Source organism: Crocodylus siamensis, chromosome 2 (assembly GCF_052110815.1).
Source record: "Crocodylus siamensis isolate JL-2025a chromosome 2, ASM5211081v1, whole genome shotgun sequence".
Taxonomy (NCBI): Eukaryota; Metazoa; Chordata; order Crocodylia; family Crocodylidae; genus Crocodylus; species Crocodylus siamensis.
In genome coordinates, this window is record NC_143396.1 from 165,340,238 (window position 1) to 165,362,054 (window position 21,817).

The 21,817-nt window shown below is 44.0% G+C and overlaps 1 protein-coding gene across 4 annotated transcripts in view; it reads right to left on the reverse strand.

Moving 5' to 3' along the window:
• GTF2E2 (general transcription factor IIE subunit 2) overlaps positions 1-21,817 on the reverse strand; it is a 77,246-nt gene that overhangs the window by 12,815 nt on the left and 42,614 nt on the right. For all 4 annotated transcript variants that reach the window (XM_090032057.1, XM_090032058.1, XM_090032060.1 and 1 more), the window contains 4 exons: positions 16,416-16,507; positions 11,734-11,841; positions 8,748-8,930; positions 6,319-6,412 (listed from right to left, as the gene is read on the reverse strand). In XM_090032057.1, coding sequence (XP_089888183.1) covers positions 6,319-6,412; positions 8,748-8,930; positions 11,734-11,841; positions 16,416-16,507 — 477 coding nt within the window. The remainder of the gene's footprint in view (positions 1-6,318; positions 6,413-8,747; positions 8,931-11,733; positions 11,842-16,415; positions 16,508-21,817) is intronic.

Here is a 21,817-nt window from a genome sequence, read left to right on the forward strand (position 1 = left end):
GGGAGAGAAAGGTGGTGATGCTGGATGGACAGATTACAGGAGGCTGCAGGGCATGACACCATATGCAGTAACCATTGTCTACTGCCTTTAAGAAACCACTTGTCTGATTTATGGTATGCCAAGCTGGAAGGAAGTAGTGAATCAAGTTGTCTGCAACAGAAAAGAAGAACAGAAAGGTGCTCAGCTAACCTACCAAACTGAAAATGGCATGCTGATATCAAAAGGTAACTCTCAAATGATCTTCATTTATGAAGTTTCTATTTAGCTGTCTTTTACTAGTTTGTGCAGCTGATGCAGAATACGGTCGGTCACCTGTCACTCTCTTGCATATATTCCCATAGTGCCAAGTACCTCATTCAAAGGTGGCAGGACAGCTTTAAGCACTTCCTGCCTATACCCTGCCTACCACTGGTGGCTAATTTGCTCAACTGCCATGGTGAAACAGCTTCTCTGATAGTGCTGCTTTTTCCTCCTTTTGCCCCATTCAGTGGCTCTCAGGACTACCTCCTGCCTCTCTTTTGGAGTTCTCCCTGCCTCCCTCCCAAGAGCTGCCACCTGCTGGCTGGACTCTGACACATCCTCTTCTTATACACCCCCTGCCCCCTCCCCACATAACAACTTATTGCAAGTAGTGACACTCCATCTCTCCCCACCTTCCCTGGCATCTTTGTCTGTCCATAGACACCCGTGGCAGGCCAGCAGGGGGCGCACCTGCACGGAGCCACCCACCTCACAGCACCCAGCCAAAAACCAAGCCATGGATACTTCCCCAGGGGTGCCAACTTGTGGCTGATCCCCTTCCTGGAGCATACCCAAAAGCCTGGGGTAGTGCTGCCACCACTGGGACTCAGGTCTTTGTTTGGGCCCTGTGCCACCCAGGATACACGGGCCCTGTAGACCTAGGGGTTGCTTAAGCCCAGCAGGATATATCTGGGTGCTTCTTATGGCCTGAAGCATGGAAAGTAGCCTCCCTTAGCCAGACGAGCTAAAGGAATAAAAAGGCATGCCTAATCTTTCTCCAGCATGTACCACAAGCCTTGTTATAGCGAGCAGCTTTATTGGGTAGCGGGGGTAGGCTTGGGGAGAGGAACAAGTCAGAGAAGTATCAAAAGAATACTTCTGAGCAAACAGAAGTGGCTTGGTAGCCTTTTGACACGCTTCTAGAACACTGTTACTGGCTAAACTTCAGGTAAGTTACTCACATGTTAATCTGGAGTCTGAAAGAGCTCCAGAGGCCGTGTGCTTGCTCCATGTTTCCAAATATGTCTCCTTCCCCTTCCTCATGAGGACCCTTTTATACACCTGTCATGACCGATACCACACCCTCCTAAGTTTCCTGTAGTGCCTCCCTTTCTTCCCTTTGTACAGTCCATAGGGACACTGGCTCATGTCCCTGCCCTACAGTTGCCTCCCCTCACTGTGTAGCCCAAGGGCCCTGGAAATTCTGAAAACATCCCAGTCAAAGGGCATTAAGGCAAGAAGAAAACAGGCCTTTTAGCTAACTCAGTGTTTGTATTTACTAGTGCAGATAAGAGCAAGCAAAGCAACTAGTTTGAAGGAAAAGACATTCACCTATAAGAACACAGGACTGGAAGAGGCATCCTGGAACGTCTAGCTCATTCCCTTCTCCAGGCATTCACTAATCAAAGAAATCCCCCAAATCACTGCACCAAACCTCACAGACAACTAAAAGAAACAAAGCCTCAAATGCCAAAAAACATTCTATGAACTCTACAGATAAAAACAGGACAAATGAAGGCACTGCTAACATCCAGCCTACAATGGTAGATAGCCAGGTAATACCATAGTTACTTGAATAGAAGATGGCCCCCCAATAATTAGATTCTATATATGGAAAATTTATAAATTCGTTATTATTTTCCAGGTATAGAATCTAATTATTAGAATTTTGCCTTGGATTGTCTCCCTCCCACTACTACAACAGTTAAAATAAGTCAGGTAGCCTTTGCTCTCTGTTTCCCCCCAGCTTTTTCCCATAGCAGCTGCTTCCCCCTCTCCTTACTGTCAGATCCTACTGTCCCTAACCATGTGGAACTGGAGAGCAAATTTGAAAACCATAAGCTTCAAATTAAACATGGCTGTAGCAATATGCAACTATCTAGTTAGTCTACTAAAAGATCGCCTCTACCCCAAGAGTTTTGGCTGCCTCTATGCCTCTAGACGAACTCAGCTATAACAAATATCCCTGGAACATGGAAGATATTGTAATCGGCCATTTTGAAATGAAAACTTCACAACATAAGCAAGAAGCAAAATCCAGCATCCTGCTCATCACTGGTCACCTGGAGGTAAACAAGTGGCTCCAGCCTGTGTTTCAGCCTAATTTGCATATTCATCGAGCAGTTTTTTCACAAATGAGCGTTACCACCCAGAACCATACCACCTTTTAGTTCTCCTGTGCAACATGAACGATTTAACAAGAAGGAAGCAAAATTCAGCAACCCACATACTCTTCACAAATGAACTTTCCTACTCAGGAGAACCCTCCCAGCTTTCTGTTCTCCTGCAATATGAAATTTCATTTCTATCTCGGAGAAATTTTACAATCTTTGAATTCTCCTTTGCCCGATGAAGGGTGCTTGGGCGTGAAAGCTTGCAAATAATAAAAAAAAAATTGCAACTATCTAGATAAGGGGCAGGCAATGTTTTTTGGCTGGAGTGCTGAAAAAACTGCAATGTCTACCTTGGAAGGTGCTGGAGTGTCGACACGCCAGAGCCTGGAGCAGCTGTTTGCAGCCTCCCAGCTGCAGCCAGCCCACTGAGCCTGGTCTGCTTGCAGCAGGGCTTGCAGCCTACTGGGAACAACCTGGGCTCTGGCTGGCAGCAGCTGAGTGGTGTGCCCAGCAAAATGGCCTTGTGTGCCATGCTTGGCATGTGTGTCAGGGGTTGCTGACTTATGTCAGCAACCCATGACGTGCTGAAGCAAGCTGGCCTTGTGTGCCAACTTCCTTCAGTGACATCAGGGGAGCACACTGAGGGGACCCTTTGCTGGCTGGCCATGTGCTAGGTGCCTGGCCTCACTGCCTCCTCACTAACCTTGCCATCCCCTGTGCATATTGTGAGTTCAGGTAAGTCGCATGTACTCGTAAGATGAGGTTTTTTTTCCCCTCCATTCAACAAAGCAAGCCTCATCTCATAATTGAGTAAATACATTATATGCTCAGAAGAGCCTAGAAAAGGGACCACCACATGACCGTGAGAGACCTAGGGGAAAATGTGACCAATGGGGCCTAGGGAAAAAATCCTTTCTGATCTTAAATTTGGTGATCAGTGTGACCCAGGCAGAAGAGCAAGGCTATTTAAGTGCGGAACCTCTGGACTTACTAGTACTGGAAGAAGCTTCAGCATACCTGAGCCCTTGGAAGCGTCCCAGGGAATCACGTCTGAGCACAGCAACAGCCTAAGCTCCCAAATATTCTACAGTACTTTAGCTGGAACGGACCTGTATGTTTGGGGGCGGGGGGGTATTGAAGTACTCTAAAATGGGGCAGCATTTGAAGAACACCTATATGTCTGTTTGTACCCCAAGTAAGTCCATGTACCAGAGTCAGGTTCCATATGATCACAGCAAGTAAAAGTCTGAAAGGGTCTGAATCAACAGAGGTTCACACAAGCCCAAGTTCCAAGTGCATGGTGCCATAGGTTGGCATTCACTCAAGCCTCAGTAAGGATGGCTTTCCAAAAGGTCCTTGATCAAAACAGCACAGGTGCTTAGAATCCTCCATGTGGAGAATATGCATTTGACAGGTTTCCACAAAAAGTAATACAAAATTCCCTTATTAGAGATTTTCTGTAGTTTATATATATAGTCCTGTCAGAAAAGATCCAATATTAGGTTGTTTTTGGCACTTCTCAGGAATCATTTGGATATCACTGTTGTGGCTTCACCATTTGTGAAGGACCAAAACCATTCTGAATTATCTTTTTTTTATCATGACCTAGCACACTAGTGTATACCACACACTCTTTACATTAGGTATACACATATTTGGCAGTGACATTCATGTAGGAAATAGAAGACGGTGCTTTTAAACAAATTCAGTCTGATGCACCACTGACTTACCTGTCCACTGAAAACTCTTGGAACAATTTCTGCAACAATCCCTTCAATATATCACATTGCACACAAAGGCTGTTATGCAAAAAAAAAAAAAAAAAAAAAAAAAAGTTTTAAAACCTCACCGCCATACAACAAATGTAAGGCAAAATGATGCACAGTGCAGTAGTGCAAAAGATTTTTTTTAAAAGGAAAAAGATACTAGAAAATAAGTAGTTTTATGTTAAAGGAGCTGTGGTATAACAGCAGTCCTGGTGACAAAAACATTGCATTTACACAAGAGGTGAAGTCAGAGAGGATAGCTACACTTCCAAATTCACTTAGTTCTTGACTTTGGTCTCTGAGTTGATTGGTATTGACAGCCAGCTTCACAGACTATCACCAATTCCACATATTTTTAAAACCTAACAGATCTCCAACATTGATGGAAGTTTCTTCATAGATATTTAGGAAGAAAATCTCAAAAAATACTAAAAAATATTCTCTGTAGACTATATTCAAATGTGAAAGCGACATTACAAAGGGGCAGAAATACTTTTAGGTATTAAATTTCTTTAATACAGCAACGTATAATGCAGGGTATGATTATACTAGCATTTCACCATTCACAGCTGAAATGTGAGATGATATGAGAAGTGTTTACCATGCTCAAGAAAGTGCAAGCAATTAGTTCAGCTGCAGTGTCCCTAATGTGACATTAATTGAGAAATATTGTTTAACGTATTTTAGTATGAAATGACAGATTACCCAGGACATTAACAAGGCCCAGAAAGCATGTGTTCCTTTCTTGGCTAAGCAGGTGAGAGCAAGAATGAAGAACTGGAAAGTTGTTGTAGCAGTGATGATTCAGGAAATGCCTGAGACTCAAGGATTTTTGTGATATCTTTTATTGGACCAGCTGTATAGTTGGGAGAGCTGTTGGACAAGCTTTTGGGCCTGAGGTCTAAAAGAAGACGCACAGGAAGAATGATGTTTTTTTCTCAAAAAAGATACCCAGACTGGCACTGTAAAGAACATAGTTAAGGTGGCAAGCTCTATGATTTTCCAATAAATCTCATTTATTTACCTATTTATAGACAGGTTTTTTTCCAAATGGAAATATGTTATTATGCCATGTCAAGACCAAAGAACTATCACCCTGCACTTCAACTTTATGTAATACAGGATGTGCTAGTCATATATTTTCCTATATATTTGCTACAGTTTCCAAATTCTTTCCTGAGGTAAGAGTTTCCTGTGATCAACAATCTGCGTAAGCTTGCAAATTCCAAGTGGGGAGCCCATTCAGCCACCCTATGCACTACTGCCTTATCACTTTGTTTCTTTGTGGCTGAATATGCCTGCACCATCTGGGGATGCTCAAGTCACAGTAAACATATTGACACCACCCTAATGATACATGCAGAATTATAACAGGCTGCCTAAAACCTACCCCTCTTCCCTGCCTATACACACTATCTGGCATAGCACCCCCTTATATCAGGAGGAAAGTAGCAGGTGATACTGATGGGCAGGTACAAGAGTCAGATCACAACCACCCACTATATGGATATCAACCAGAGCACCATCATTTTTCATCAAGAAATAGCTTTTCGCCCCCTGCCATACCACTGACCACATCGAAATCACCCTCTGGCAAAAAGAATGGGAGAAACTGTAGACAAACCTGTTGAATGGGGCCAGCAAGGAATTACCTCCAGTGTTAGCATCCAGCTCCCGTTACAAATGGCATACACTGCAGAGGCTGAACAGATTAATAAGAGCGGGTCTTGGCAGATGCAATTTTCTCATGAAATCACAGGGACCCTATGCAACCGACCAGTGTATTTGTCAGGAGAAGCAAACCATGGGTTATCTCCTGAGATGCTCTGTAGCACAGCAATGCACCGCATAAGATCTGGCAACACTAACACAAGGAGCAATGGTTTCTGCAGAATATTGGGAGCAGACCATATAGAAATATTGGACTGGGGACACAGCAAAGACAATGGCAACTTCTTGGACACTATTTCTTGCTGTCAGCCAGGGTTGGAAAAATCCTCCTCCCCTCCCCATTTTTGTGCGTTATTTGGGAGTGTGCTGTATTCTCAGTGTGCAATAAAATACAGTACTTAACATTTTGATTAAGATGTTTCAAGAAGCCACAATACCTAAAGGTTACTTAAATGCATAGGTGCTTAAAACAAATCAAATACAATTCAATTACTATGAAAGTATTTGTATCTAAAGAAAACACCTACCTTCATCCACTGTAAACTGGCAACTCTTGTCATTGTAGAAAAGAATTTTTTTCTTATCAGGGCGATTAACAAAGATGATCTGGTCCCCTAAAGCCTCAACCACAAATGAAACAAAATGAAATAAAATCATAAATTGCATGCAGTTTCATTTAAAAATGGATAAATGACTTCTTTGCAAGGGAAGGCACAACCATGGCATGGCATAGACAGCCTTTTCCAGATGTTGCACTTACAGTGCCCCAGATATTTAAAAAGCTGCAGTGCAACTGGGAGTCCTAGATAAACATCCATCCACCTTTAAGATCCCTGGGAACTGTAAGCTAGATATAAGGGAGAAGCCTTCTGATGTGGGCTCACAGTACTCAGAACAGTCCAGCTAGGGATGGGGGGGGATCCTCTACTGCTTGTGTTGGATTAAAGAGGCAACCGGAGGAAACAGCAGGGAATAGGGGAGCTCCTTTATCCTTAATTGCTTGCACCCATTTAAACAGGCATATGCGGCTGAGGATGGAAGAAGCTCCCTCATTCCCAGCTGCGCACCCATTTAAAGAAACACCCAGCACGCTGGATCTGACCTCCAGGGCTGCCTCCCGGGACTGAGCAGGGGGCTGCTGGGTTTGGGACTGGACAGGGGGCAGTCCTGTTCCCAACTCCAGGGCTGTCCCATGCGGGATCCTGACACTCAGCTGAGTGTAAGGATCTGGCACCATGCAGCCCCAGTCCTGATGCTCAGACAGGGGACGGCTGTGTCCTGGAACCAGAAGCTATCCCACACCCAATTATGATGCTCACCTGAGAGTCTGGATAGGGGATAGAGCATCAGTGGGTGCTGCATGTTCATTTTAAAAAACAATGCAAGTCAGCCAGAAAAAAAAAAAAGATGTTCCATGTCATACATGAAATGCTTTTGTGGCTGGTTTCTTATTTTATTGTGTCTTAAATTGACTGACTGCATATCAGAGTTACTATTTATGGTAAGATTAACACAAGAATTGTGCCATAAATGTAACCTGTGCCAGAGTCCTAAGAAACAGAAGATAACATTTTCTGGTCATAAAACCAGTAAACAAGAAATTCAGCCTAATCCAGAAAGCTAGAAACATTAGTTACCTTATCTGAATCCCAAGATTTTTCTTTTGCTTTAAAGAAGATTAACAGAAATGTCAAAAGTGCTGCTGGCAGCACTGCTTGCTTTTGGATTATGGGTGGCAGAACTTACAAAAAAAGATTAAGTTATATGTCTGCTCATATCACTGATGCTTTGCTGGCTAAACCTGAAGGAATTTCAAAGGAAAGATGCTGAAAAAAATCTGGCAGCAAAAAAATGTCTATGTTTATTACAAAACAAAAGAATACTAGAGCTGAAGCCATGGCAAAAAATTAAGGTCAAGGATCCCACACTTTTCACGTCAAAACCATTTCAAAACTTCCAGCTTATGCTGGAGATTCAAGAGAAACAATACTGCAGGAATCTGCGACTGCTGTGGAGGAAACCTAATTTCTTAATAGGGTCTTGCTTTCAGAAGTGAGAACATGGTTTATTAGACCAATCAGATCCTACTGAAATCTTGATCTTTAGAATGTAGGAACTATTTTTATTTACGCTTTTGAGTGTTGGCTTTTTGGTGGTAGCATACTCTAACATAATTTTTAACGTAAATTTCCTAGGAATGCATCTAAAAGGAAAATCTATTCTATTTAAATCTGGGATCTTTAGCATTGACCATCAACACCTGGAATGAAAGGATCAGCTACAATAGCCAGCAGGTAAGAATAAATTGTTCTTCTCTGTAGATCCACCACTAGCTGAAAAAGCACAATACTGGATTAAGAAACCAGATTTAACTAAACTAAAATAAATGACTTGCAAACCAAAATGATCATGTCTACATATACATTTGAAGCAGCTGAATTTGACTAATTTATGAAGATATCTTTGGTTAAATGCATGCAAATAGGTATACAGACACAAAAGGCCTTAATCAAGCTGAGCAACATGACTGAAGTCCAGTAGTTTTCAGGAGACTGTCAAAAAGATGTGCAAAGTTTATTTAGTTATTTATTTTTTAATTTCTTTCATTGCAAGCTTTCAGGCACAAACACCCTTCATCAGGCATTGGAGTCAGCTATGAACTGACTGCCCAGAGGAGTTTTCCATCTATTGACACCTCTGTGAAACCCTATGAAATATGAACTTTCATTTCTACCCAGAAGGACATTTATAATCTTTTCTCCAATGCCTGATAAAGGGAGTTTGAAAAAACTTGTAATTAAAGATTTTTTTTTGCAAAAATCTTGTTGATCTAATAAAAGATATCACCTGATTGCCTTTTTCCCCCATGCAGGCACGTTGTATATGATTAAGCCAACTCATATGATAAGCTAAACAGACCAAGCTCCTTGTCTTACAAGTAATAGATGTTACTTACCTTTATGGCTTTTTGTGCATTGGGCAGCCCTTCCTCAATATCTTCCAATAGGATTCCTCCCAGTCCTCGTTGGTCATGCTTGTCCAAAAGCCTGAGCAGAGCCTTTTTATCTTTCAAATTGTACTTGGGTTTGAAAGCATATTTCCCATCTACAACTTCTATTTTGGGATTGTTGACTAAAGCCTGTAATAGGGACATAAGTTTTAAACTTAAGGTGAAAAAACAGGTAGCTTATCTTACTGAAAATAAAAACGTCAGCTGGCAATGATATCATATCAGCAACATGTTGTGGTTGAAAATTAACAAGTTTGATTTTGAACTGGATTTGGAATCCAGCACTCAGATCCAGTTTAGGCAAAATGCATCACCAATGTTGTTTACATTACAAAACAGGGAAGTGCCATTTATGAAAATGCCTCTGGGCTGGTAGATCCATAAAGCCACTCATGGAACTTGTGCTAGTAAAAGCTATAAATACTCCCCTTCAGTGACAGTGATCAGAAAACAGAACTAGGAAATACTAAAAAGATTCTATTGAATACAAAATGCAAACAGACTACTCAAAATACTAAACTGATTTCATACTGATATCACAAATGTGAAAGACATTACCCCGAGATGAACAAATCAGCTGTTTGTCTTCCCCAGCTGGTGTCAACCAGCACCAGCAGTTGTAGAAGAAATTGAGAAGAGAAGTCCTCCTGCACAGTAGGACTTTACCTGTGATGCCAGCTTCAGAGTGAAACTGATCAGGGGTTCATGGATAACTAAAATTAAAGTTATGTTCCTAATCAGTTTTGCTGTGCAGCCAGTACGAGGCAATTAAAGTTCTTTTGCAACAGAGAGCAACCCTACTTAGTTTCTTCTGCAGCTGCCAGCATGACCCTGAAAGGAGAAAAAGAAGAGAGGCAGAAAGAAGAAAGGAGGGAAAATATAACTGTAGTAGGAAAGAAATCTAATGTTGGTAGCCTAACAAAATCTCAGGTTGGATAAACCAGCTAAATTATTGGACTGCCATAAGTTGCCTGTTAACAGGCTACTTTGCTGTTATGCATTTGATCATTCTTTATCATCACTTATCAATTTAATGACAATTTTGTATACATTTTATTCTCCTAGTTCAGTTATTTTTTAGTTTTTCTCTTATGTTACAATGCTCAAAGGGTTAGAACCTTTACAAATTTTTGAAGCAAGGCCAAGATTTCATTGTAAATATTTATGTTGGTTTTTCTGCAAGTCTCTCAAATTAAACAAGAGTATTAATTTCAAAGGAGTGTTGCAAGATATTTTTGTTAAAGCCATATTGCTATTACTACATAGAGCCCTTTTAATGTAGCTGTAACATTTGCTGATAAGCTTTGTTCCTATATTTATAATACAGTCTATTAAATAAAACTATGGCTAATGTTGTATTTACCTGACTCCAAGATGATTCAATTTAACCCCACTCCCCAATAATTCTATGAAAATAAAATTTAATTATTGGGGGTTGTCTTAAATTTAGATGGAATATTCTATGGAAAACTGATGCATTTCTTATAATTTTCTATGTGTGGAATCAACTTATAGAAGGGTCATTTTAAATTTGTCCCCCCCATCCTCCCCTCCCCTTACTGCAGCAGGGCAAGCAGTGGCATAGGGGCAGGTGGTAGGGAAGTCAAGTGGTCTGACCCTTGTCCTCCCAACAACTTGATGCCTGCTCTCTTCTCCCCACCACTGCCTTCCCCCACCCAGTACCTGCCTGCTTCAGTACCTTCTCCCTCACACCTTGTCTGCACACTCTGGTGCCTGCCCCACTGCCTGGCTCACTTTGCTGCCCAGACCTCACCCCCCACAGCTGCTGCCTCTGCCCCACCAGTCCCTGCCACCACTTCCCATTGGGCTCCAAAGTATTTCTAGCCCCAATTCAGCCTGGGGCACACAGTACGTGGTTGCTTTGTCCCGGCTGTCATCCAGCAGCCGTTGCAAAGGTAGTGAGGGTGGGCACCAGATGTGGCTCTAAAATCTAGTCCCGACTCAGGGCCAGAGTTGGAGCTGCAGTAGCCACCTACCTTCCCCTTCTGCCCTGCCAACTTGTACTTGGATCCATGGGGAGGCCCTTCGCCCTGCTCTCCCCCCAGTTAAATGGGGAAAAACCTTGTCTTTGAATTGAGTAAATAGGGCACTCATCTGGTATTAAGTGCGTAAGGTGGAAAAGAAACAACTTGGTTAAAATCTTTTGTTTCCATAAAAAGAAAAAGTGTATACAATGAAACTGATTAACACCAAAAAGGTAAATCCTCAAGTACTACTACTATTCTGTTCTTAACTGATTGTTTTACTATAAGTCAGGGGTTCTCAAGCTTTGTGATACCATGACCCTGAGTGCTGGATGGTGGCAGCGGAGGACGGGGAGCTTGCAAGTAGCAGCTACCGCTGCCATTCACCACTCTGTGCTGCCACCGCGGCACACCACTTCCCTATGCCACCACATGTACCCCTGGGAAGTTTGTGGCTCTCTTTTAAGTTTCTCATGACTCCCCAGGGGGTAGCGACCCAAAGTTTGAGAGACCCTGCTATAAGAGAAAATTGTAAACCTCTTGAACAATAGTTAGATATAAACGTACGTGTTATTGCGCTAGGAATCCTTACTAAGGTGAATTTAAGATCTTCAAATATTGAATCAGTTCTGCATTCAACACATGAACGTTAACATTATTTGAAAAATATTGGCTGATTGTATTTCATCAATAATGAATCATTTCAATTAATACCAGGATTACTGTTTACACGACACTTCTGTACACTTTTTCATGACTTTACCAAAAAACCCTTCAGTTTCAGAGCTCTTACTACGACAACAGCGGTTTTGTGAAAATAAGGATACTTTTTAGCAAAACTCTTATAGCTATGTTCACAGTGTTTCTCATTAAGCAAATATGTACAAATCAAGTAATTATTAATTCTTCACCGGCCTCTTAAGAGTCTGAACATTTGCTTTCTTTACCTCGCTCATTAACCATTGTTTCTGCTTGAGACCAATATCTAAATGTTGCGTTTCATCCAAAATTTCTTCTAGAGTTAGTGGATGCGTATCACCACGCTGGTGCCGTGTCTGGTAAAATAAATACAATATTAGAACTGGACTACCTTCTAAAGTATAAACTTAGAGGAGTGATTAAGATGGGAAGCTTTGCAGCAAGACAAAAAAAGGAGGCTTACTCATCATCCGAGTTTAAAATTGAAAAAATAATCAGAATGTACAGTATTTGAATAAATATCTATTTTCTGTTGAGTAAATATAAATTTCTATTTTACAATAAAAATTGTTCAACACTATTCAATATAGCAAGCTGCAATGCAAAGCACCAAATACATGGAGATTACTTATTCAGTTACAGGTTGGGTGGGCAAAGACCATAACATGTTGTGTGGGCAATAAAATAAAATAATTAAAAAAATCTACTCCCAAAATGAACTCTTAATCTTAGGCCCCAATTCTGCACAGTCACACAAAGCCGCTCCAATCAAAAGCAGAGCCCACGTGCACAACTCAGCTTGCAGGCTGGGAACCTGGGGTTAAAAGCTCTTTTAAAACCTCTCCCAACTATGCAGTTGGCCCAATAAAAGGTATTACCCACACAAAAATCCTTGCCGCAAGCAAAACCAAAAGCAGGGACTTACAACAATTGATAATCATGGTTTTAAATTTTTCAGATGAAAAGTACAATAAAAGGTAGAAGTGATTTAACTTAACTACAAATCAATTGTTAGGTCCAGTCTGTAGTGCGGCAGGTATCTGGAATTTGTGCTGGTTGGCTTTAAGGACCAAAGATGTCTTTTTCTCCTGAGGAATACTATTGGCATTTAGGTGGTTTTGTTGGCCCCAGTTTTTGGCCTTGACTTCCCCACTGGTTTTGGCAATTGAAAGGCTGCTTGAGGATGCAATGCTTGCTTTGACTACGAGTCAGGAGAGAAGCGCCTGGATTTAGTGAACTCTGGACTCTGATGATGCCGTGACCTGCATTCACCGTGTGGAGCAAGCTCAGTAAAGATCCCTGCAGTGGTGTGAATGGTAACAGTGGTGAGCTGCTCTCATAGCTGATTGGTTATAAGAATGATTGATGTACAATTGGTACTGCTCCTGGCCGATTAATTGGACACTCAAGTAATTGACAGGAGTGGTGGGACCACTGAGAAAAAAAGGAGTTTGCATCTTTGGGGCTGTGTGGTGCATGCGTTGGGTTCGCCTGGTGTGCGTCTGTGGGGAGCTTCTGCGAGTGCAGGTGTCTGAGGTATGGTGAGAGATTGTCTGCCAGCGTGATGTGATCAAAAGTTGGGGTGTGAGTCTGCCTGGCTGGGTGTTGGATCGATGAAGACTCTGAGGAGGGAGCCTTTGGAAACTGGATCTCAGTGCAGGAGACCAACCCGCAGGATCACCTGAAGGAAGGTAAAGTATTACCCCACCCTCAGTTATGGAGAGCCAAGTAACTTAAAGGGATAAGGCCGATGAAACTCCACAAGGGGGAAGCAGGGAGCAAGGGCATCTCCAGTCCACTGACAAACTGTGACACAGATCAGTGAGCAAGCGCCAGCCATCTGGTGGAGCACAGGTCAGAGCCATTCATTCGGCTCTTTGTGCGTTTCTGCTACTCCGACTGCCTGTATTGTAGTGTCCATAGACTCTCTATATATAAATTAATAACCTGTTAACCTGTCAAGTTCATGTGTTCATTTTTGCCATTTGTATTACAATATATTCTTGTTAGTTAACAACTTAAGTCTCCGGTGTGTGTGTATGTAAGCAATTTCAAGCACTTAGCGAAGTCAGGCTGTAGCCTCATACTAGGCGTTACAGCTCCACAAGTCCACCATTCTCTGGTTGGGATTCTTAGATTGTTTTATTAAATTAAGAGAATCTCGGCCCCCTTCAGTTTTCCTGCCTTCCTCTGCAACACTGGGTAGTTGGCCACAGCTAAGCCAGGGAGGGTTTTTTGTTTTGTTTTGTTTTGTTTTGTTTTGGGGGGGGGGGGCAGGTTGGGTTTTTTTTTTAGTCTGGGTGAGGGGTCACTCTGATGCTCCTGCCAGTGCTTAGAAAACGTGGAGATTCTTGGCTGGAAGATCATACTCTTCCAAAGCTCAATTGCCATATTTAGGGCCAGGAAAGATCCAAAGACAGTTCAAATGATACTGGACAACATTAAAGTGGGCTATGAGACTGAAACTGGACCTGCCCTTGGTGATCAGAATTGAGGAGACTTAAATGGCTTTGCTAAAGGACTATTTATTTACACACCTGACATCTGCAAGGCACTCACTTCTGTCACTATATAGTAGAATCTCTCTACATCAAAGCATGAGTCTATGACTCAGCTCTCAAATAATGAAACTTTGGTGAAAAGTAGCTGTAGACACCTATATCTGAAGTTGGTTTACCTGGAGATGGGTAAACTATCATTTTAGGCAGAAACTTGGGATGAGATTGCAAAAACTTGCCTGCATGAAAAACAGTACTGAAGGTTCTACCATCAACACCAGACTGCCACCAAGAATGCCATCTTCATCAACAGGTAAATCAACAGGCAGTTTGCTATAGGTTCAAAAGACAGTCCTATTAGGTTCAGGTCCCAACAGGGAACGGGATCTTGCAGTATGGGATCTTTGAGTAATTTCAGGACTGCCCCAGGGAAGAAGACAGACTTTTACCACTGGAGGACAGTGAGCTGAGATGGCAAACAAAAGCTCTTTAAGTGGTCTTACAAATTGAATAGTCTCTGCCATCAGTGAGAGAACCATGCAGAGTCCTACTTTGCTTTTCAGAGCACTCATGGGATCATGTGTAGAGGGAACAGCATATAATACAAGGACCTTCCTAGAACATGGAACAAGAAATCCAGAAGAAAGGAGCTGGGGCTGAGCTCTTGCCCCCGGTGCAGAAGGAATGATACAAGACTGTCTAGTGTACAGTGGTTCTGATCACCAGATAACCTTCAGAAAGGAGGGCAGCAAATGCATCCCACAAGTTCAGTGGTCAGATATCAGTAAACACTATAAGCAGCTAAGATATGAAAGCTGTAACAGGCCAACAGGGCTTGTCTCTTAGCCATCCTGAACTACAACTAATTGAAGAAATGCACGCGGTCTTCAACAGATCCACCTTTTTGGACTCCTCTTGGAGTGCTGTGGACATGTTTGTCTTTTAATTAACTGCAACAACAACAGAGGAAGGCATTGCTCTGATCAGGGAGAGCCTTTGAAGTCAAGATAGAAGAATGGGTGCCTTGAGTACCAGCTGGGTGGGAAGACCAAAGCCAAAACTGTCATAGTGGGGATATCTGGAGAGATCTCTGGAAGGTCTCTGTTTCTTATGAGACATGAACATGTATTCAAAGCCCACAGTATTTGCTGGAATAAAAGGAAGAATGCGATAAGAGACATCGATCAGAAGTGCTGATAGACCCAGAACTGGACACAGGTCTATATGTGTTGCGCCTGATGGCCTAATGGTTGGTGTCAGTATAAGCAAGGAAAGCAAAAGAAATTCTGGTTCTCATCTGCACAACCAAGTCACTCAGAACTGTGAACCACCAAAGAAACACAGGACACACTGGAACGGCTGGACAATACAGAGGATGTTGGGGTGTATTATATTTCAACAGAAATACTGGAGCTCAGCAATTCAAAACCATAGCCAGTCCTAGTTTGAACAGATGGTAAAGGTGATGTGCCAAGGCAAACCTTAGGCAAGCATGCTTCTTGTATACTGTTAGCTGGCTCTGTGAAATTAGTGCTGAAACACTTCTGAGTTTTGTTGGGACCAACTTAAATTCATAGTCTTAAAATGGGAATGATGAGGAGGTAGTAAAGCAGGTTTCTTTCAGGAATTCCAAGACATGGACCTCTCTGGAACAGTCCTTGGATCTGAGCTCAGCAGTGATTTTCTTATGGACAGGAGATCAGTGGCCTCCAATAGGAAAGTGGTATTGTGCGCAGATAGAAATCCAGCAGTCATGCACTCCTGGATAAGAAGCCAACTCCATTTATATGCCCAAGATGTAAGATCTGAATTCTGGCCTCCAGATCCCTTCTGATCCAGGTGGTAAAAAGACTTGCAAATGGAGCACTCTCAAGAAATAAAAGGCATTTAATGTGACCACCTATCATGAGCATAGTGCTATTGCAAAATGGATATGGTGTAAGACATGCATATCTTACAGAAACCATGCGGACAAAGAAAAAAAAAGGCTTTCTAAAACATGTTTCAAAGGAAAAAAAGCCATTGGAGAAGCAACAGAGAAAACAGGAGGTTTTATCATGCTGATGCACCAAGTCACAAAGACTCAAAATGGTCTCTAAACTTGCATTGAAGCGGGTATCAAAAAATACTTGGAAAAGTGGTTCATGAATTTCAGACAACGAGAAAATAGTTGTCATTTTTTAATTAATAAGACTTTCAGCCATCTTTCTACTTTTCAGCAGAGCAACTATGAGCTGGAGTCACTAGGACATTAAAATGGAAACATACAATGGCACTTTTCTTATTAAGGATGTTTTTTCATTTAATAAAACATTTTCATTAAATTATTTAATCATTATTATACTTAAACATCAGTTTATTTAAATGTCTGAGACTACAAGTGGATAAATATAAACACTTCAAAAGATTACGCTTGACATAAAAGAACTTACCTTCATGTAATTCACTATTTTAGCAAGGACACCAAACTTGTAACCAGAGCCTCCAGAAAGGGCTTTCAAATTAAATGACCCATTACTGTGATCTACAAAAGAAACAAATCAACACATTCTCAAATATATTTAGTTTTACACTCAACCATTTTTAAATTATACATACTTCATTTATTTTTTTGTTGCATCACCAAATTTACAAATAGTGTAAAAATGGGTGTTCTCAGATAACTCTGGAAGAGATATTGGGCACTTTGGAAATACAGGCACCTAAGTAACTTTGGGATTCTGGGCCATTATCTCTATGGGACTGCATAAATGCAGAACATAAGAAGACAAAGTTCTTCAGGTAAATATGATATTAACTGGTCTAGTAAAAGATATCACATTTACCCAAAGAACCTTGTCTGCCTATGTCGTTAGACCAACATGGCTACAACCAACACCCCCAGAACATAGGAAGGGGCTTCCTTGGCCATTAAATCTAATGTTTTGAATTTCAGATTTTAGGCAATCATTATCCAAAGAAATCCCCAAAAGTAAGGGTGCACCGATAGAGAATTTTTGGGCCGATACCGACGGCCAATTTTTAATGAGCCATATCAGCTGATACCAATCCAATTCCGATATGCAGGTGGGCAGCATAGAGAGCTGTGTCTGGCTGGTAAGTCTGTTGTAGGGGAAGGGGTGTGGAGGGGGCAGATCAAGGCCCCCGTGGTCAAGGAGTAGGGCTGGCTAGAGTACAGGTAGGTGCTGCTCAGGCAGGGCAAGGCAGAGCAGGAGACAGCTGCGATCGGCTCACTTGGGGGGGGGAGGAGGGGTTTGGCAGGGGGGTAGCTCCCACTGCTGCATGCACCCTGGGAGGGCATGGGGGACGTGTGCCCTCAGATCTGCATACAGGGTAAGGACAGGCTGGGGCTAGTGCCAGGCTCTTCCCAGTGCAGGGGATGGGCCAGGACTATGCTCAGGGCGGGTGGCGGCAGCAGCACTGGGAGGGGACTATGGGGGGGCTGCAGACACGCCAATATTTGCCACAGTTCCCCTGTAGCCTGCCTCCTAGCACCGCCACCACCTGCCCCAAGCACAGCCCAGCCCCCCCCTCACGAGGAAGAGCCTGGAGTTGCCCCTGGCCCCAGTGGTGGCTAACCCTGCCTCATACACTGATCTGGGGACAACCCCCCTCCCCCCTGTGCCCTCCCAGGGGTGCATGCAGCAGCAGGGGCTGCCCCCCACCCCAGTCAGCCCTCCCATATCTCCTTCCCAGCACCATCGCTGCCTGCTCTGAGTACAGCCCAGCCCAGATCCCCATCGGGAAGAGCCTGGCACTGCCCCTGCATCAGCCTACAGTGGCAGCCAGCCCTGCTGCATGCGCAGATCTGGGGGCACCCCCCAGCATGCCATTCCAGGGAAGCGTGCAGCAGTGGGAGATGCACACATCCCCTGGATGAGCCACTCGCCTCTCCATGGCTGTGCACATGGCATGGGCCACAGCTGTGCACATGGCATGCAGGGCCAGTACAGGGCATGAGCTGCTCATGGCACATATGCTGGATCCGCAGCTGCATATGGCACAGGGGATCCAAGCTACACATAGCACCCCAGACCAACTACCTTGTGCTGCCAGCAGGGCTAGGTCCAGCCTGTGCAACGTAGGTAGCACATGCCCAATGCCAGCCCTGCATGCCGAGCAAGGCTTGGGTTCACCATGACCTGCACACAATGCTGAACTAGCTGTGCACACTGCACACAGCACAGAGGGTCAACATGGGTCATGCACTGCAGCACCCCACCAGACTGGCCCTGTACACTACGGCTCCATAGGCGAGATGCAGTCAAGGGCCATAAGTTTGATGACCCTTCACATATGTTTAAACCTTCACATACAACTGCTAGGTATAAGACCCAAAAAACTGCCACAACTAAGTCACCTCATAAGTAACAGCAAGGGCACTGTCAATGCCCCCTGCCACCATAATGACAGAGAAGTGGTCAGTTAATACATGCTCAGAAGATTCTAAGAAAAGGACTATATACAATGCTACAAAGGAAGGCAATCCCCATCTCCCCCTACCCCATGCCAATCTGAATTTCAGATATCCTAATCCTAAATTAGTGATCTGTATGACTGAATAGAAGAACATGACCCCATGGCCTATTTTTCTAAGTACTAGCCAGACCATCAGTGCACCTCACTCAAAAAAACCAGAGTTATCTGTAAACCCATGTCCTCATCCTCAAAACAAAATAATTTCTACCTTCCCACTTCCTCTCGAAAGCCAACCAATAACAATCATGTTGGGGAAAGGAGAGGTGTGGAGGAAATTAAAAAAAAAAGCCCTGAGGCATGATAGTACCAGACACTTTCTACACCACAAGAACTACTTCATTATTCCAGCTGAAGACCACAGACCCATGACTCCACATCACATACACAGACTGTTAACCCAGAACTCTCTGTCCTATCATGACATCCTCTCTATAACCTTTTCCAACCATTTGATCTCATGTCAGCGTTTTATTCAGCCTTAAAAAAAAAAAGCCTGCTCCATCTCTAATATTCACTCTATGAATGTATTTGCAGAGAGTGAACATATCTCTTCTCAATTTCGTTTTTTTACAAGAAAGTATCCCAGAAATTCTGAGACGTATGCCAGGGGTGGGCAAAATATAGCCCAAAGGCCAGATCTGGACCTCTAACTGATTACATCAAGCCCATGGGCGGGGAGCCACCAAATAATGGGATCTAGCCTGTGAGAGTGGCCAGCAGCCCTGGCTGCTGCATGGTGCCAGGAGGGGAGGCAGGGCTGTCCTGCTGTGCCAGACAAGTAGCTGGGAATGCTTCTGCCCAACACTGACACAGTGGCATTGGCTGTGGACCCAGGCAAATGCCCTGATCCCCACTTGGAACCTGTGAGGTGCATCCACCACTGACGCTAGCACCTGTCCAGAGCAGCTTCTGCTGTGCCAGGCAGGTGGTGTTGTAAACTGTGGACCAAAGGCAAATGTAAGCTGGGCATGTGTCTGAAGCTGTCTGCTCCCCCATCTCCGCCCACAGCGAAGCCCCCACACTAAGGCATCTTGCACTCCAGCCAGCAGCTCCCCAGCTGGCTGGGATGCAGTGTGCCTTAAGACAGGGAAGCAGGCAGCCATGGGAGACACTTACTCCCCCATCTCAAGACACACTGCGCCCCAGCCAGCTGCTGTGGCCACTTTCTTCTTCTGGATATACCAGGGGTAGGCAAAATATGGCCCATGGGCTGGATGCATCCTGCCAGGCTATTCAACCCAGGTCATAGGGCCTCTAAAAATTTTAGTAAATTAATATTGATTTGCTCCTGGCTGCCTGTCAAAGATGACAGGAGACAGGGGCAATAGGACCCAGGGGAAGCTGGCAGCAGGTTACAGCAGCCCAGACCCACTCCATCCCCAGGCATTTCCCTGCCTTCCTACCCTGTGCTGCTACAGCACCATGTGGCTACCAGCTGAATCATGGGTGCATGGGGCTGCACTGGTACCCCAGGGCCAGGAGCAGGAGGGGTTTGTATGCGTGTGTGTAGCAAAGGGCAGAATGTGTGTGCATGTGTGTGTAGGGTGAGTCCCACACACATGCACCCACACCCCCTTCACACTGTCATACACGAGGACCCTGATACCCACACCCCCTCACACACTCCAACCATCCTCGCCCCCACACACAACCCAACAAACCCCATAGCCACCCACACCCCACATATCCACATCCACATGCTCCCTCAACCCACAGCCATCCACCCTCCACAAGCACACCCACATCCTCCCCCACACCCCACATACTCACAGCCCTCACAAACCTATTCCCACTCCTCGTGCCCCCCCGCACAATATACAAGAGTAAGACTTCATTTTAAGCTATTCTGCAATCACCTCTATGTACACTACACAAACACATGTAAGCCAGGACAAAAATATTTTTTGAAATCAAATTAATGAATGTTGTAAAATGTTTGATTTTTAGAATATAGTTTGGTATTTTCTGGTTCCAAGACAGCAAATCCCCTTGCTGAAAGGAGTACTTCTGGGGCAAGGGGAAGGAGTTCTGGTAGCAAAGGTCAGAGGTCAGGGGGTGGGACTTCCAGTCACAAGATGGTGACCAGAGGGACCCATCAAGGAGCAGGGCTACCCAGGCGGCCCTGGACAACCTGCCAAAACTTGGTAAGTGGCCCTCCACCTGAAGTAACTGCCTGCCCCTGGGATATACCCTAGTCAGAACTGCAAGAATGAAGATTTTTTTTTCCTTAAAGGTCAGGAAAAAAGGTTCTTGTAAACAATGGGGAAGGTGAATGCAAAATCTGTGGGGCAAAGGGTAAGAAAAAAAAAAAAAGGAGCTTTTGTAGGACCATTTTATGAAAAGTATATAGTCCCGCTCAAGGCAAAATCATCCCTATCTAAACCATTTCAGAAAACTATTGTCTTACCTCCGCTTAAAGGCAGCAAAAGGGCACAGCAGCCCCCCTGGCTCAGCAAGGAACTAGCGGACCTCCTGCACCTAAAATGAAAGACCGAGAAAGGACGGAGGACAGGCTCCACCTCCAAGGAGGAATATTCTGCACAGGTCTGGACCTGCAGGGAGCGAACCAGGAAAGCCAAGGCTGCGACAGAACTCCAACTGGCATTAGTATCAAGGATAATAAAAAGTCCTTTTTTAGATATGTGGGGAGCCAGAGGAAAAGCGAGGGAAACACTGGACCCCTGCTAAACCAGATGGGACAACTGACCACCAAAGCCCAGGAAAAAGCCAACCTACTAAATGGGTACTTTGCGTCGGTCTTTCACCAGTCCCATGGGACGCTCCTGCCTATTATGAGACAGGCAGACCCAGGTGAAGGAGATTCCTTGCCCTCCATCAATGCTGACCTTGTGAAGGAACACCTTGAGAGGCTGGATACCTTCAAATCAGCCGGCCCTGACAATCTACACCCCAGGGTACTCAAGGAGCTGGCCAGCATTATAGTCCAGCCTCTGGCATGGATCTTTGAAAACTCCTGGCACTCTGGTGAAGTGCCCAAAAACTGAAAGAAGGCCAATGTGATGCCCATCTTCAAGAAAGGGTGGAAAGTGGATCTGGCAAACTATAGGCCCGTCAGCCTGACTTCTATCCCAGGGAAGATCTTAGAAAATTTTATTAAAGAGGCCATCCTTAATGGACTGGCCGACACCAACATTCTGAGGGATGGCCAACACGGGTTTGTTGCAGGAAGGTCTTGCTTGACCAATCCCCTTTCCTTCTACGACCAGGTGACTTATCACCTGGACAAAGGGGAAGAGATTGTTGTCATATATCTTGATTTCAAAAAAGCCTTTGATCTGGTATCCCATGATCACTTCTTGGCAAAACTGACTAACTGCAGCCTTGGGTCCACCAG